Here is an 18,636-nt window from a genome sequence, read left to right as displayed (position 1 = left end):
CCTTGAAAGACGCCCTCATATTCTGCACGTTACTTATTCGATCATACGTTACGCATTCTGCAAGAGTCTGTCAAGCTATTATTGTTTTATATTTCATTATGTATACTTTTAAGAGATGAGATACATAATAGCATCAAGTTTGTGTTCTCCTGCGATTTTCCATCAGATTGCAAAATGCAGAATTACTAAAGGCAAATCCGATGGAAATTTCCAGGAAAAACCCAATGGCAACAGAACATCGGACCAACAATTGATGGGGTTTTTTTTTTTTAAATGGAGACGCCCGCCCATATAATAAGATTTTAATTACCTACCGGTAAATCCTTTTCTTGTAGTCCGTAGGGGATACTGGGAATCCATTTAGTACCATGGGGTATAGACTGGTCCACTAGGAGCCATGGGCACTATAGATGTTTGATTAGGTGTGCTGGCTCCTCCCTCTATGCCCCTCCTACCAGACTCAGTCTAGGAAACTGTGCCTAAGGAGACGGACATACTGAGAGAGAAGGATATAGAAAAGGAAAGTGGTGAGATTTCGAACCAGCACAACCAGAACAAGAGGAAAGCCATGCTAACCAAAACTTGTAAACAGCAACAGCTGAACCAAACAACCATACTTAACCAAGTAACAGAGCAGGAAGAACGAAGCAACGGGCGGGCGCCCAGTATCCCCTATGGACTACGAGAAAAGGATTTACTGTTAGGTAATTAAAATCCTATTTTCTCTTACGTCCTAGGGGATACTGGGAATCCATTTAGTACCATGGGGAAGTACCAAAGCTCCCAAACCGGGTGGGAGAGTGCTGAGGTTACTGCAGAACTGATTGACCAAACTGAAGGTCCTCAGAGGCCAAAGTATCGAACTTGTAAAACTTAGCAAACGTGTTCGAACCTGACCAAGTAGCTGTTCGGCAGAGGTGTAAAGCCAAGACACCCCAGGCAGCCACCCAAGAAGAACCCACCGACCTAGTAGAGTGGGCCTGTACAGATTTTGGAACTGGCAAGCCTGCCGTGGAATAAGCATGCTGGATAGTGAGCCTAATCCAGCGTGCAATTGACTGCTTTGAAGCAGGACACCCAATTTTATTGGGATCATAGAGAACAAACAGCGAGTCCGATTTCCTGTGGTGAGCTGTTCTCTTTACATACAACTTCAAAGCCCTCACAACATCTAAATATTTTGAAGTAGCAGAGGCGTCCATAACAACTGGAACCAAAATAGGTTTCGTTGATGTGAAATGCGGACACCACCTTAGGAAGACATTGCTGATGAGTCCTGAGTTCCGCTCTGTCCTCATGGAAAATTAAGTAGGGGCTCTTGTAAGACAATGATCCTAGCTCCGACACATGTCTTCCTGGAGCCAAGGCCAACAGTGTGACGGTCTTCCACGTAAGGTACTTTATGTCTACCTCCTGTAACGGTTCAAACCAGTCCGACTGGAGAAACTGCAACACCAAACTGAGATCCCAAGGTGCTGTGGGAGGCACAAAAGGAAGTTTGATGTGCAGAACACCTTTCAAGAACGTTTGGATCTCAGGGAGAGAAACCAATTGTTTATGAAAGAAAATAAACAAGGCCGAAATCTGGACTTTAATGGAGCCTAGACGTAGGCCCACATCCACTCCCAAATGCAGAAAAAGCAGGAAACATCCCAGATGAAATTCCACTGCAGGATATTGTCTGCTCTCACACCAAGAGACATATTTCTTCCATATACGGTGGTAATGTTTAAACGTTACCCCCTTTCTGGCTTGGAGCATAGTTGGGATGACCTTGTCAGGAATCCCTCTCCTGGCTAGAATCAGCTGTTCAACTTCCATGCCGTTAAACGTAGCCAAGGTAAGTCTTGATAGACGAACGGGCCCTGTCGCAGAAGATCCTTGCAAAGAGGCCACAGATCTTCGAGCATCATCTCGAGAAGATCCATATACCAGGCCCTTCGTGGTCAGTCTGGAGCAATGAGGATTGCTTGAACCTTTTCCCTTTTTATTCTTTTTAGAATTCTTGGCATCAGAGGAAGTGGAGGAAACAAGTACACCAGCTGGTAGACCCACGGAGTTGTCAGAGCATTTACCGCCACTGCTTGTGGGTCTCTCGACCGGGAACAATACCGCTTGAGCTTCTTATTGAATCGAGAGGCCATCATGTCGATCTGTGGATATCCTCACCGACGTGTCAACCACTGGAACACCTGCGGGTGAAGACCCCACTCCCTTGGGTGGACATTGTGTCTGCTGAGGAAGTCTGCTTCCCAGTTGTCTACACCCAGAATGAAAACCGCTGAAAACACCACAGCGTGTTTTTCCGCCCACAGGAGAATTCTTGACACCTTTGACATTGCGGCTTTGCTTTTTTTTCCGCCCTGTCGGTATATGTACGTTACCACCGTCACATTGTCCGACTGGACTTGAATGGCCTGATTCTGAAGCAGAGATGAGGCCTGCAGAAGGGTGTTGTAGGTAGCCCTGAGTTCCAGGATGTTTATTGGAAGGATGACTTCCTGACTTGACCATCTTCCCTGAAACTGTACCCCCTGGGTGACTGCGCTCCAACCTCTGAGGCTTGCGTCCGTGGTTAGCAGAATCCAGTTCTGAATCCAGAACCTCCAACCCTCGACTAGGTGAGAAGTCTGTAGCCACCACAGAAGGGAGATCCTGGCTTTTGGTGACAGACAAATCCTCTGGTGCATGTGAAGATGCGATCCGGACCATTTGTCCAACAGATCCAGCTGGAAGGGCCTCGCATGAAACCTTCCATACTAAATTGCTTCATAAGAAGCCACCATTTTCACCAGAAGGCATATGCAGAGATGCACTGAGATCCTTGGTCGGCTTCAGGACAGCCCGAACCATCGACTGGATTACCATTGCCTTTTCCAAGGGAAGGAACACTTTCTGAGACTCTGTATCCAGTATCATTCCCAGGAAAGGAAGCCTCTGTTGGATTTTGGTGAGATTTTGGTAGGTTCAGAATCCACCCATGAGCCAGGAGTAGTCTGGTTGAGAGACCAATGCTGTCCAACAACCGCTCCCTGGACGGTGCCTTTATCACATGATCGTCCAGGTATGGAATTATGTTCACTGCTTGTTTGCGGAGTATAAACATCATCTCTGCCATCACTTTGGTGAACACCCTCGGTACCGTGGAGAGACCAAATGGCAGAGCCTGAAACTGGTAGTGACAGTCATTCTGTGCAATCCGTAGGTAAGCCTGATGAGGCGGCCAGATCGGAATGTGAAGGTATGCATCCTTGATATCCAGAGACACTAGGAATGCCCCGTCTTCCAGTCCTGAGGTTACTGCTCTCAGAGACTCCATCTTGAATTTGAACACTCTTAAGTACGGTTTCAACGACTTGAGGTTCAAAATCGGTCTTACCGAACAGTACGGTTTTGGTACTACAAACAAGCTGGAATAGTACCCCTTGTTTTGTTGATGAGGTGGAACTAGAAAAATTACCGAATGGCGTCCTGTAAAGTTATACTTGGCTCTTGTGAAACTGGAAAGCATTATTTGAAGAATCTGTGAGGTGGGAGCTTCTGGAACTCCAGTCTGTAGCCCTGGGATATAAGATCTATGACCCATGGATCCTGGCACGATCTTGTCCTGATGTGACTGAAGAATTTTAGCCGGGCTCCCACCTGCCAGTCTTCTAGGCCTCACTGTCCACTGTCATGCCAAAGGTTTTGAGGAAGCAGAGCCTGAGCCCTGTTCCTGTGAAACGGCAGTTGCTGGTTTGCGTGGTTTACCTCTAGCACCTCTAGTGGCGGTAGAAAAACCTCTTTGCTTGCTCCTAAACTTGGCAGTCCGAAAGGACTGTAAATTGGGTCCTGAGTAGGTCTTCCTAGTTGGGGGAGCTGCAGAAGGAAGATATGTGGACTTACCGTAGTAGCTTTGGAGATCCATTTGTCTAGTTCATCTCCAAATAAGGCCTCGCCTCTGAAAGGTAGGCCTTCCACGCTTTTCCTGGAGTCTGCATCCGCAGTCCACTGGCGTAGCCCAAGACTCCTGCGTGCAGATACTGCCATAGCTGTAGTGCGTGCATTAAGCAAGCCTATTTCTTTTATGGCTTCCACCATAAAGTTCGCAGAGTCTTGTATATGTTGCAAGAGAAAAACAATATTCCCTTGAGGTAAGGTATCTAACCCCTCAATTAGGTTACCCGACCATTTAGCAATGGCTCGCCTAATCCACCCACATGCTATAGTGGGTCTCTTGGCCACCCCCGCAGCTATATACAAAGATTTGAGCGTAGTCTCAATTTTGCGATCAGCCGCATCTTTTAGGGAGGCTGCACCTGGGAAAGGCAATACAATTTCCTGTGAGAGCCTGGAAACCGATGGATTCTCCCATTTTTTCCTATCCTCATGAGGAAAAGGAAAAGATGATTGCAACCGTTTAGGGATTTGAAATTTCTTATCTGGATTAACCCATGGTTCTTCAAACTGGGTATTTAGTTCATTTGACACAGGAAAAGTGGCTGAGGATTTCTTCTTTATATTAAAATAAGATTCCTCACTCTCCTCTGTCACCTTGTCAAGGATATTCATAACTTCTCTGATGGCTTTTATGAGAGCCTCTGGCCCTCATTCCGAGTTGTTCGCTCGCTAGCTGCTTTTAGCAGCAGTGTAAACACTAAGCCACCACCCTCTGGGAGTGTATCTTAGCTTAGCAGAAGTGCGAACGAAAGGATCGCAGCGCTGGTAAAAAAAAAAATTGTGCAGTTTCAGAGTAGCTCGAGACCTACTCCTAGCTTGCGATCACTTCAGACTATTTAGTTCCTGTTTTGACGTCACAAACACGCCCTGCGTTCGTCCAGCCACGCCTACGTTTTTCCAGCCACTCCTGCGTTTTTTTATCTGGCACGCCTGCGTTTTTTCACACACTCCCCGAAAACGGTCAGTTACCACCCAGAAACACCCACTTCCTGTCATCACTCTGCGACCAGCAGTGCGACTGAAAAGCGTCGCTAGAGCTTGTGTAAAACTGCATCGGCTTTTTTGAAAGTTCATTGCGCGATATGCATGCGCAGAAGTGCTGATTTTTAGCCTGATCGCTGCACTGCGAACGGCAGCTAGCGATCAACTCGGAATGAGGGCCTTTATTCCCTGCGACAGAGTACCCTCCCCCACCTCTGAGTCCACCTCACCCTCCTCCATTTCTGACCCCTCATCATCAGAGTCAGACTGCAGGATATGGGCCAAAGTACGTTTTTGCGGACAAATGGCAGGGGACTGAGACGCTGGTTTGGGTACTGAGTCCTTTTCATAAACTCAGCCATAGACTGTCTTAAGTATTGTGTCTCTTTCTCATTCCGAGAAAATCATTCCCCTAATGGAGTCCAGCCATGCTGGTTCTGCCCCGCTAGACTGGGAAGGGATACTACACTGAGTACACACTAGTGAACCCCTTGGAGAAGAGGAACACTGTGCCCTACATGAACACACTCTTTGCCTGACATACTGTAACAGTGACAGCACACACACACACAGGAAAAGGTTAAATGCACAATTAATCCACAAAGTGCCCTTCCAGGGAGACACAGAGAGAGTATGGAACCAGCATACGGTGCCCTTATCGCTAATGCCAAGCTTAGCCAGGTCACAGACTAAGTACCTAGACTAGGGACTTAGTACACTGATAATCGCTCCCCCCCTTGCTATGACCCCCTGGTCCTGCTGAGGTAATCTGGAGGTGCTGCGCGTTCCTGACGGTCAACGCCTCTGTCAGCTGCAGTAGGGAAATGGAGCCTGTGTACTGCTGGACCCACTCATAGTGAAGCCCTGCCCCTTCAATGGCGCGCAGTCTTTCCGCTCTTTTTTTACTGGCTGTATGTGTCTATATGCATAAAATGGAGACAGACTCCTTTTATGGCTTTTTTTTGCCAGACTGGGTACTGTGTCCGCTGTTCAGCATCTGTGTCCGTACACAGTCGGGAGACGCAGTCCGCCCTGTTTAGAAGCCGTGCGTACCCTGTACCCTCATGCCGCCAAAATATCCGGCGACCCGCTAGCCGGGGACGCTGGCTTAGTACTCCCCACTCTTCATTCTTCTGGCTCTGTTAGGAGTGGCGGCGTGCTGCGGGAATGTACGCTCGCCATGGTAGGGCTTGCGAATAGTTCCCTCATGAGCTAGCATCCTGCCAGTGGGGAATGGGACCATTAACCCTTAGTGGGGTTGGGCCGTTCCTCCTGCCCTAAGTCCCACGAAGCAGGCAGGCTCGTGCCATACAGTCCTGCCTGAAAATAACAAACTTTAGAAAATAAATTAAGAAAACTCTTCAGGAGCTTCCAGAGACGTGAGCGGCTCCTCCGGGCACATTTTCTAAACTGAATCTGGTAGTAGGGGCATAGAGGGAGGAGCCAGCACACCTAATCAAACTTCTATAGTGCCCATGGCTCCTAGTGTACCCGTCTATACCCCATAGTACTAAATGGATTCACAGTATCCCCTAGGATGTAAGAGAAAATAGAATTGCCTCTGGAAGGCGAGTTGGTGGGAAGCACTACACATATCAATATGTTCTGTGCAGGCTCCATTTTAATAGTAAGGTTTAAAAAGATTACTTTTTTTTTTTTAAATTGGCATGGGGTCCCCCCATCAAATCTATAACCAGTCCACGGCCCCTGATGCTAGACTGATATCGGACAATAGGGTCTCCCTTATTATTCAATTACCAGCACTAAGCTGAACTAGCCAGGGCAGCTCACGCTAGAGCAGGGGACACACAGAGTGGGATCCCACTGCCAAAATGGCAACCAGCTCTAAACTGCCATGGTTGGAGTCCCTGGGAAAGTGAGGAACCCCAAAAAATGGGGACCCCCTCCCCAAGGACAACCAGAATCTTGTGAATACAGAAATATACGTTATGGTAAGAACTTACCGTTGATAACGTGATTTCTCTTATGTCCACAGGATAACATTGGGATATGCCGGAGCGACAGCGGAAATGGCACCAAACGGTCACAAGCTTTCTGGCCTCCCAGGATGCATCGGGGCTTCACCATATAATCCCGCCCACTGACTCAGTCAAATCAGTTCTTTCCACAGCAATTAGGCAGGAGCATTAGGTAGAAACCTATTCAAGCGATAAGAACACACATGCACACCCTTCCATGCAAGAGGGAAGAGGTTTAGTGATTGTAAAGATCCTCAAATCAGGTGTGTCAGGGTGGGACCCCTGTGGATACATGTGGACATAAGAGAAATCGCTGAGGGCAGTGATTTCCAGTCTGGAGGAGGGGGACTACATGGTGTCTGTAGATGTAAAGGATGCTTACATGCATGTTCCCATTTATCCTCCTCACCAGGCCTATCTGAGATTCGCGGTTCAGGATTGCCATTACCAATTCCAGACGGTACCTTTCGGTCTCTCCACGGCGCCGAGGGTTTTCACCAAGGTGATGGCGGAGATGATGGTCCTCCTGCATCAAGAAGGAGTCAATATAATTCCTTATCTAGACGATCTCCTGATAAAGGCGAGATCCAGGGAGCGGTAGGTACAAAACATCGCGCTCTCCCTGTCCATACTCTAACAACATGGTTGGATCATAAATTTTCCAGGAAAGATTATCTTTTCTTTTCGGGATGATTCTGGACAGGGAAGTTCAGAGAGTTTTTCTTCCGGTGGAAAAGGCTCTGGCAATCCAGAAAATGGTAAAACTAGTTTTGAAACCATCAAGAGTGTCGATCCATCAGTGCAAATATGGTGGCGGCCTACCAAGCCGTACAGTTTGGCAGGTGCCATGCCAGGGTATTCCAGTGGGACCTGTTGGAAGAATGGATCCCACCTGCACATGCACCGGAAGATAGTCCTGTCGTCGAAAGCCAGGATTTCACTCCTGTGGTGGCTCCACAGCTCGCACCTACTAGAGGGACGCAGGTTCGGGATTCAGGACTGGGTCCTGGTAACCACGGATGCAAGTCTCCGAGGCTGGGGAGCTGTCACTCAAGGGAAAAGCTTCCAAGAAAAATGCTGAAGTCAGGAAGCCTGCCTTCACATGAACATGCTGGAATTGAGAGCCATTTACAACGGCCTTCAGCATGCTGTACATCTTCTTCAAGATCATCCCGTGCAGATCCAGTTGGACAATGTAACAGCAAGGCGGAACAAAAAGCAGAGCGGAAATGGCAGAGGTGATGAAGATCCTCCTCTGGGCTGAAAAACATGTAAGGGCTCTGTCGGCAATTTTCATTCCGGGAGTGGACAACTGGGAAGCAGACTTCCTCGGCAGACACGATCTCCATCCGGGAGAGTGGGACCTCCACCAAGAAGTCTTCGCAGAGGTGACAAGTCTTTGGGGAGTTCCTCAAGTAGACATGATGACTTCTCGTCTCAACAAGAAGCTTCAGAAATATTGTTCCAGACCCTCAGGCAATAGCAGTAGATGCTCTGGTGACCCAGTGGCTATTCCGGTCTCTGTATGTATTCCTTCCACTTCTACTGATTCCAAAAGTTCTCGGGATCATAAGAAGAACAAGGGTTCAGGCAATTTTCATTGCCCTAGACTGGCCAAGGAGGGCTTGGTGCCCAGATCTTCAGGAGTTGCTCATTAAAAGATCCTGGGCCTCTTCCTCTTCGCGAGGACCTACTACGGTAGGTGCCGTGCGTGTACCTAGACTTACCGCGGCTACGTTTGACGGCATAACTGTTGAGCGCTGGATCCTAGCCCAAAAGGGTATTCCCAAGGAAGTCATCCCCACTCTTATTCAGGCCAGGAAAGGAGTACCGTCTAAACATTACCACCGTTTTTGGAGAAAATATGTGTCTTGGTGTGAATCCAAGAAAGTTTCAACGAAAGAGTTTTCAGTTAGGGTGTTTTCTCCATTTCCTACAGGCTGGAGGGAATGCAGACTGAAGTTGGACTCCATTAAGGTCCAGATTTCAGCATTGGCAATTTTCTTTCTGAAACTATTAGCTTCCCTTCCGGAAGTTCAGTCTTGCGTGGAAGGCGTGTTGCACGTTCAACCTTCATTTGTGCCTCCAGTGGCACTATGGGATCGTAATGTGGTGTTGCAGTTCATTCAATCACGTGGGTCCCTGTGCGTACTGTATCTGAAGTTATTGGTTGTGGTTACACACAGGTTGTGTTACGGTTTTTGGTCAGCATATTGCTGCAAATTTCTTCATGCCGTTGGCTTGTGTTCTGTTGAATGCCACGTTCTGCGGCATGCTTGCGGTGTGAGCTGGTAAGATGCTCACCGTGGTTTAACAATAAATCCTTTATTCGAAATTTCCGTCTCCCTGGGCACAGTTCCTTAAACTGGAGTCTGGAGGAGGGGCATAGAGGGAGGAGTCAGGTCACACCCTTTGAAAGTCTTAAAGTGCCCATGTCTCCTGCGGATCCCGTCTATACCCCATGGTTCTTGAAGTGACCACAGCTTCCTCTACGGACTAAGAGAAAAGGATTTACCGGTAGGTATTAAAATCCTATTTTTTCTCTAGTAAGAAAATTCTTTGTAGACCTGAATCCAATATGGCTCCCAGATGAACCATCCGCTGTGACGGATTCAGAGACGACTTTTCCCAATTTATGAGCCACCCATGTCTTTTTAGACAAACTACTGTCTGTTGAAGATGGCTCAAAAGTAATTCCTGCGAATGTGCTAGGATTAACAGGTTGTCGAGGTATGGAAATATTCTTATCCCCTACTTGCGGAGATAAGCTGCCATCACCACCATAGTTTTGGTAAACACCCTGGGTGCTGTTGCTAGCCCGAAGGGCAAGGCTTGGAACTGAAAATGTTGCTGGAGGATGGCAAACCTGAGGTAACATTGATGAGACCTTGCTATAGGCACATGTAGGTAAGCATCCTGTATATCCAGAGATACCATGTAATCTCCCAGTTCCAGAGCCAACACTATGGAGCATAAAGTCTCCATGTGGAACCTTGGAATCCAAATGTATTTGTTTAACATTTTGAGATTGAGAATTGGTTGGAATGACCCATTTGGCTTCTGAACCAAAAACAGATTGGAGTACAAACCCTGTCCCCTTTGTGATGGGGGTACTGGGACAATTACACCGGACTGAAGCAATTTCTGAACTGCTTCTTGCAGGGCATTGGCCTTCGACTCTATACGAGATGGGCTGGTGCAAAGAAATCTTTGAGGAGGCTGCCTCCTGAATGGCAACCCATAGCCGCGAGATACCACCTTCTGCACCCAAGCATCGGTCGTCGACTGTTGCCATATATGTGCAAAATGAAGGAGTCAGCCCCCAACCCTGGAATCATCCAGGTGGAGGCCCGTCTCTTCAGGTTGATGGTTTCTGTTCAGGCTTGGAAGCTGGCTTTCTACTAGCCCACTGCTTCCTACCCCTGGCTGATCTATTGAACTGGGGTTGCTTAGACTCCTCTTTAGCTTTCGCTTTGCCTTGCCATCGAAATGGCAGAAACTTTGAACTTAGGGTTATAACTAGCCGGAAATCTGACCTTTTTGGATTCAGCTTCCGATTCTAGAATATCTGACAATTGTTTCCCAAACAATACATTGCCAATGAAAGGCAATGCTTCCAATTCTTTCTTGGATTCTGCATCTGCTTTTCAAGTGCGTAGCCAAACTGCTCTACGAGCGACTACTGTCAAAGCAGATGCTTTAAAAGCAATCGTACCCATATCAATTGCTGCTTCTTCCAAATATTGGGCAGCTTGTCTTAAACGGCCCAGATGATACTCCTGCTCCCTATTAAGAGAGGAGAGGCCATTCTCTAGTTCCTCCATCCATTCTACCATTGCCTTTGCCATCCAGGCTGACGCCATAGCAGGCCTTACCACTGCTCCTGAGAGAGAAAATATATTTTTTAAGAAGCTATCTACCCTTCTGTCTGTGACATCATTTAGTGAGGTAGATGACAATGGTAAAGCAGATTTATGCACGAGTCGCAGTACATGTGCATCTACTTTCGGAGGAACGTCTCTTTTTGAACAATCCGCAGCTGGAAATGGATAATAAGAATCCCATTTTTTTTGGAATCTTATATTTTTTTACTGGGCATCGCCCAGGATTCTTTCATCATTTCCGTCAGATCCTCTGACGCTGAGAATTCAGTTTTAACTGTTTTTGTTCGTTTAAACACAGGTGCTTTAGATTTTGACACTGTTTTGTCTGTTTCCTCCAAAGAGAGAATAGCGTTCATTGCATCAATAAGTTCAGCTACATCCTCTGAGCTGAAACTCTGCGATTGATCATCATACGGAGTATTTGAATATACTGTATCATCATCTGTTGTATCATCTTGTGTAGTCTGCAACATAGACATATCTGACTTATTCTTACCTGTACCTTGGTTACTTGTAGAAGCTACTGGAACCAAACCATAGGAAGGGAGCTGCATGTATGGGTTAACAGTGTAACCTATTCCCTGGGGTGGCACTGCCGGAGATAATCTGTCCGCTATTGAAGACAAAGTCTGTGTGAACATACTCCATGGTGGCTCTGCTGGTTGTTGAACCAATTCCTGTTTTTTACTTTGCTGAAAAGCAAAACAGTTCGCACATAACCCCTCATAAGTGACCAACTGGCCTATACCAATCAACCCTGTTTTACAAGATAAACATGTAAGGATGTAGGAGTGCCTGATAAAGTCTCCTCGTCACGTTTGCCGCTCATAGACATGGTAATATTCTGTTTATGACTACACAATTTGTGACTGAAAATCACCTATATAAAATATATAGAAGTGAAATCAATCTGACCACAACCGTGCACCTGAATTGAGGTTCAGAACAGAACTGACAACATATAAAAGTCAGCACACATACTAGCAGTCAGTCACATGTTAAAACATTAAACATTGTCATATGAGAATACAATCACCATCATAATAACTTACAAGTTAGTAGGAAAAATTGTATTTCTGTTTTTAACCAGTTTTTCAGACATATCATGCAGAAAACAACAGTAATATACAGGTCTCATATGCAATATGTACCAAAAATTAACAATTCTAACAAGTAGAGAGAATTTTTAGTACTGTATAACCCATTTCTCCATAGAGTGGGATACAGGGAGACTCACCACACTTCCATATCCATCAAATACGCTCGCAAGACGCTGAGTGGATTCAGACGCTACTGGTGTACACTGCCGTTCTGATAACTGATGAGAGACACGGACGCTCACTAACGGACACAGACGCTCAGTGAATGCCACGTGTATGCAGACGCTAAGGCCTGCGACTCGGTCCGGCAATCTCTAGTGTACACAACTGCAGCGTCTAAGTTGCGACCGAATACCTCGTGGTAGCGTCTGAGATGGAAGTGAGGTCATTCAGTTCATGGACGGGAGACGCGCGGAAACTGGTCATGAACTTGGGGGAGGGGCGGCCAGGAGAGTGTCTAATTCCCCCTGTTGACTTAAACTCTAAGGATCGCAGCCTTAACCTAGTCCTGGCGCCTATGATCCCTAGAGCATAGCGCTGTCACACCTAAGAGTGGTCGGCGCATCAACACACTGTTTGTAGTCTCCACCAATACAGTGTAGCTGTGTCCGGAACCCCTAGTAAGAGGAAATCCATTGACTTACCTTCTCCCCATGCTCCGGCCACAGCCTGGTTACGTCTGCTGGACCTGCTAGAATCATCCGACACAGACACCCGTCAAGACAGCACTATACCGTGAAGGTAAGCGTTATTGCGACCCGGTGGAGAGTTGTTGGAGTGACTCTTTCTAATATGCCTTTAAGACGCTGTTAAGAAAAGTCACTCAAAAAAACATAGTAAGACTATAAAAATAAAATAATAAAAGCTTCAGGCTGCTATTAACAGCAGCCCAGTGACCTTGGTCCGGCTCCTGCCGCACCAAGCAAAAAACTGATTTGACTCAGTGGGCGGGATTATATGGTGAAGTCCCGATGCATCTGTACTGAAAGCTCGTGACCGTTTGGTGCCATTTCCGCTGTCACTCCGGCATATCCCAATGTTATCCTGTGGATACCTGTGGACCCAGCCAGAGAAAAAGCTGCTGCTCCTCCCTGAGCCCCTTCACAAATGAGAGGTCACTCTGGGACACTTTCCTTAATAATGAAAGCGGCCACACTGATTGGTCAGAGTATGGGAACTGCAGCGAGCTTGACAATCAGTGTGACTCCATCCATTCCATCGTGTCCCAGAGTGACCTCTCATTCGGGAAGGGGCTCTGGGAGGAGCAATAGCCAAAAGTCAGGGATGCTACATATACTGAGCAGTAAAGTAAATGGATCAGAGAAGGCTGTGTGAGTTTTTATATATTAAAATACTAGAATACTCAGGTGAATGTCTCCTGTCTTTTTTTTAATATGTGTTTTTAACAGGTGGGGTACAGGTACCAGCAGGACCTTGATGTCTGGACATGCTGGGACTTGTGGTTTGACATGTGCCATCATGCCCAGGCAGCCTTTTTGGGACTTCTAGTCCACCTAGAAAGAACAATATTATTTAACCATTTAGTTACACTAGTGCCTATGCACCCAAAGCCCTAGGCTTTCTGTCTGGGCTGGTTGTCCTTGGGGAGGGGGATCCCACGCTGTGCCCCGGGCTGAACCGTTTGGGGTTCGTTGTCATTATGGCAGGGGGACCCCATGCTGCATGTCATACTGATATATATATACGGTCTCCACTGCGGAAAAAACAGGCCACTGCAATTTTGCAGAAAAGCTCCGTATCTGTGTTATCAGGGAACAGTAGTATGTATAATGCAACGCTCATTTTTATTTTTTGACTAAAAAATATATGACGCTTGTGTTCAGTATCAGATTAACAATGGGGCGGATGTAGCTCCAGCTCCATTCGGACACACACAAAAATAGGTCTGTCAGCATGACAGCATGATGATGACCAGCTGGCAACCGTACAGCAACCTTGCTTGCTGGGGTGGGTGGACGCTGCGCCGTGAGAGGCGGCTGTGACACATCCTCCTGCTACGCTTGCTGGAGCCACTGCTGTAGCGCTGCTCTTCCCCGTCTCCCTGCGGCTCTCCCCCATCTCAGCTCCCTCATCTCAATTCGACTTTTTTTAAAGTCAGATTGAGATGGTCATTGAATAGCCCTTGTCGGATCCATTCCGACAAATGCATGTCGGAATGGATTCGACTTCAATTGAATATACCCCTATGAGGGTGGACAGATTGATAAAAATTAAGCGTTAATATTTCTGCATGCCAACTATATTGATTGTGCCAGAATTATATATTTCTATGTGTGTATAAAAGAAAACATTGTTTGTGAAAAGAACTTTTGATTAAAATTCATAGAATTGGGGATGTTGTATTCTAATTCAGAGGCATCCCTACCCCTTCTGACACCAGGTGCACGCCAACAAAAATAGGTCTCAGTCTCACTGAGCAGGTGCTGGTATTTTGGTGTCACCCATCGGCAGGTGACACCCGGGTGTGGCTTGCACCTCCCTTGTACGTTATACAGATGTGTGCAACAGCATCTATATGTATTATATAATCTCTCTCTCTCTCTCTCTCTCTCTCTCTCTATTAATATAAAAAAATAAAGTCCCAGGTAGGTGTCTGTTTCTGTCTATCTGTTCAGGCTAATCTTGAGAACCACTGGACAGATTTTGATGTGGGTTTCACAATTTTATGGAGCATTTGTTGAGGAAGGTTTAGGTGTATGAAACATTAATATAAAACAAAAGGGAGCTGAGCAATGACGATTTTAGTTAGAGTGCCAATTTCAGTAAGAGAAGAATGGTAGTGCTCTGCAGTCTATTCCTGCAGGGACAGAGCAATGTAACGTGGCTGCTCTGAGGTTCCAGAAGTGAATCTGTCACTTACAAAAAAATCGTCGGGAGACAGGAGGGGAATAAAGATCCTGAGTGGGAGGTGTAACGCCCTGACCTACTGTAGCTGCACACATCTGGGACATGTATCCATCTCCACAGCCTGACCTACTGTATATATCTGACTCTATCCTCTATCACCAGCCAGGTACTGTGCAAATGCACAGCCTGCATGATGCTGATGGGGTTAAATCCATACTTGCCTACTTTTGAAAAAGCATTTCAGGGAGATGTGAAAGTAACACCTATCAGTGCGGTCATGTACTGCTACATCTGAGAGGTGTGTCATAAAAATAACTTACATCCAAATGTAAATGAGCCCCAAAGTTAGTAAGATCTACTTGTTTAAGAAAAGACGCTGATATTTTGCAGGATTTTTTTGTGTATTGTGTTTTACAAGAGGTTCCATATACTGTAAGTGGCCACAAGAAACCTTTAATATGCATGTAGGCATAGGGATCATTGTGCCTTATAAACAATACAGGGAAATTGCACTGATGTTCCCATTTGAATGTATGTATCTCTGATTTCTCTTGTTTTCAGGGAGATTGAGGGACTATTCAGGGAGGGAGGGAGATTGCTACTATTTCAGGGAGTCTCCTGCAGAATGAGGGAGGGTTGGCATCTATGGTTAAATCCCATACACCTCTTTTCTGGAACATATTCATTTACACACAAGTGTGCATCTCATTTACTAAGGAATGATGTAACGATGTCCCCAAGATGCAAAAGAAGGTCCAGCCTATTTTCCACACTGGAGAATGCTCCTCCTTCACCTGCATTGACAATTTTAGTGAAGCACGTAAAAGAAAAAAAGACTGTCCCAGATCGAAGGCGCATGCGTGGCCGGCTGGTGTGAAAGTATACATCGGGCTCGCCCATAGTAAATGCATCTACAAAGCTTTCGTGTTAAACATTAAACCCCACTCAAATGGATAATTATCATTAATGTAGCAATGTTTATTTTAATTATTTTTTGTTACCAAATAACTTTTAATTGAGCAACGTTTGCACATTTATTGCTTTATAACATATGTTCCTTAATTAGTTACTAATTTTGTTTCATCTGATTGCTTGTGCAGCTTACTGTTTATTTTACAAAATGCTTATAGGCAAGCAGATTCTTTTATTTTATTTTAACCCATAAACTTGGAGAAGGCCCAAGATATGTGATACCTTAACCATAATTACCACACACTACAGGGGATGCAGTCAAAATACCAGCAGTTGGGATCTCGACAGTGGGATCCCAATGGATCCCAGAAGTAAGTAAAGGGATTGGGGTTAGGAATTAGGGGGTGGGTTAGGCTGTGTGGAGGAGGAGAGGGGGAGTTAGGGTTAGATTGCGGAAGGAGTGGTTAGTGTTAGGATATAAATACTTACCACCATCTATTGGGATCCCGACTGCTGGGATGTCATACCCAACCCCACTACAGCTTACAAACTAACTGGAGCATGATCTTCAGCTAGTGCTACCTGTCTTCTGTCACTTAGAAGTGGAGTCATTCTGGTTACTAGTAGAAATGGGAATACTGTAGTGCAGTGGTTCCCAACCACCGGCGGTTGTCTGATGTGCCACCAGAGATGTGCTACCCGGCTGCCGGCATCAGAGTCTACGGCTCGGGCAGCGCTTTCACTCTACCTCAGCCCGTGACTTATGGCGATATGGCGTTACTTATATGTCACACTTGTCATCAGCAACCTGGATCGGCCACTTTTGTTCAGTAAGTGGGTGACAGGTGGGAACTCTTCTGGGCAGCTGGGAGCGCCACCCAATTTTCGGAAGCCACGGGAGAGTAAGCAAGTATAATCCAAATACTAAAACAACATTGCTTTTTGTAGTTGTGTTTGCTGTTTAAAATAAAATGTTACCTCTTAGGGGGGACATGTACTAAGCAGTGATAAAAGTGGAGAAGTGAGCCAGTGGAGAAGTTGCCCATGACAACCAGTCAGCATTGATGTAACATTTATAATTTGCATACTATAAAAGTATACAGAGCAGCTGATTGGTTGTCATGGGCAACTTCTCCACTGGCTCACTTCTCCACTTTTATCACTGCTTAGTCCCTCTTAATATACTTTTTACTTTTAGTCTATATTTTTGTGAGTAAAATATTTGTGGCCATTGGCGATATAATACTAAATTAACAGAAGGGTAATAGTCCAACCTAAAAGGGAATTCAAACAGCAAAGTAAACATTGTCCTGCAATACTACTATGACATACAATTTATATATTTTTTTTATAGATCATAGACATCATTCTTTACTGAACTGTGTCTCACCTTCTCCAGAATTCAGCCCATTTGCCCAAACTTCTTGCTAGCAGCATTAATTAAATGTAATAAACAGAGACCATAAAACGCTTGGAGGAAAAATTTGATTGGCACTGCATTCCCTAAGTATGTTATTATGATTTCAAATGGAGCGTAGGCTTTACGAGGTGAAGGGGCTTACCATCCCTTTGCTGATGATGAAGAAAGTGTCCCCTCGAGCACCCTGTCTGATGATGTAGTCTCCACATTCATAGTGAGTCTACAAAAATAAAGCAGAAAGGATTATGTTATTATCATTTGCCTCACAGTCAGGCCGTTTCACACAACATACCCCAGGGATGCATTACACTTGAAACTTGCACGTGTCAAGAAATCCACTGATCCACAAATACAATAAGCTTATGGTGTAGAGACTGCCATACACGTGTCTACAATAAAGATTCTAACAGCCCTGGGCCCATCTGTATTCTATCAACATTTATCATGCATTGTCCCAACCCACAGCTACTGAGACATAATGCAGCACATTACCCTGCATTTATTATTAGTAAGAGATGATAAGCTGTATCTGACACATGGTATAGGATTAAACGCTTGCTAGCGAGAATATTACCTATTATACATTCCTATGAAATACACAATGACAATTCCATAAAAAGAATGTAACTTCATATAAAATGAAATAATATAATATAAATTAGTGAATAAACAGTGACTTGTTTATTGAATATTACCTGCGGTACTGTTCCATGAGTATAAATGCATGGGTACAGCTTGGAAAAAGCTGGAAGCTATAGGGATCATTCAACTCTATTGTTATTACCAGTGGCTGGCATAGAAACACAATTTATCTTGTGTGACAGGTTTATTAACAAAGTGCAAAATGTAGAAAAACCCAAAGTAACCTGAACCGCATCTCAGCTTTTATTGTCTCATTTTCTTAAGCTCGATCAAAGTTAATTATTGACTGGTTGCTGTGAGTTGCTGCATTTTTCCACTTTTTTTAAGTAACCCTCGCTGTGTTACAGTCATGTACTTAGTGTGCCATAGCAGGCTTTATTATTAGACTGGTGCATAACTGGTGCATAACTAAATATGGCACAGTGTTGTAATATGTAGGAAGATAGGGGGTTATTCAGAGATGAACGTAGATCACTGCATACGCAGCCAGATCTGCATTCTTTTCTGCACATGCTGGGGGCTGCCCAGCACAGGGCAAGGCTGCCCATCATTTGTTAGGATGCATCATAACTAAGGTTGACTGTCAGGCATTCAGCAGCCATTTTTTTGTTCAGAGCGGCTGCGTGTAACGTCACGCAGCCGCTCCAAAAACGGTCCCGGACCCCCACCACCACCACCCCAACGCTGTGACGACGTCCCGCAAATGCCCGCCACTGTCAATAACATTGCAGTCGCATCCACTGGACATGCAATCACAACGTGTGTGGCCATGCAACCGCTGTGTGCCCGCTGTGCATGCGCAGTTTGCCGCCATCGGCAAACTGAGCTGCATCTGGTCTGAATCGGGCCCAAAGACGTATGTGATAAAATATGACAAGGTTAAATCAGTTTGCATGGACAGCACATCATTC

At 45.6% G+C, this 18,636-nt stretch overlaps 1 protein-coding gene across 6 annotated transcripts in view; it reads right to left on the bottom strand.

The window, feature by feature from the left end:
- The window catches only part of PRKG1 (protein kinase cGMP-dependent 1), a 1,872,748-nt gene that overhangs the window by 293,218 nt on the left and 1,560,894 nt on the right, over positions 1 to 18,636 (bottom strand). For all 6 annotated transcript variants that reach the window (XM_063961733.1, XM_063961735.1, XM_063961737.1 and 3 more), the window contains exon 6: positions 17,226 to 17,303. In XM_063961733.1, the coding sequence (XP_063817803.1) occupies positions 17,226 to 17,303 (78 nt within the window). The remainder of the gene's footprint in view (positions 1 to 17,225; positions 17,304 to 18,636) is intronic.

The sequence above is a fragment of the Pseudophryne corroboree genome, chromosome 3 (genome assembly GCF_028390025.1).
Source record: "Pseudophryne corroboree isolate aPseCor3 chromosome 3, aPseCor3.hap2, whole genome shotgun sequence".
Lineage (NCBI taxonomy): Eukaryota > Metazoa > Chordata > Amphibia > Anura > Myobatrachidae > Pseudophryne > Pseudophryne corroboree.
This window is presented reverse-complemented; position numbering and strand designations above follow the sequence as displayed.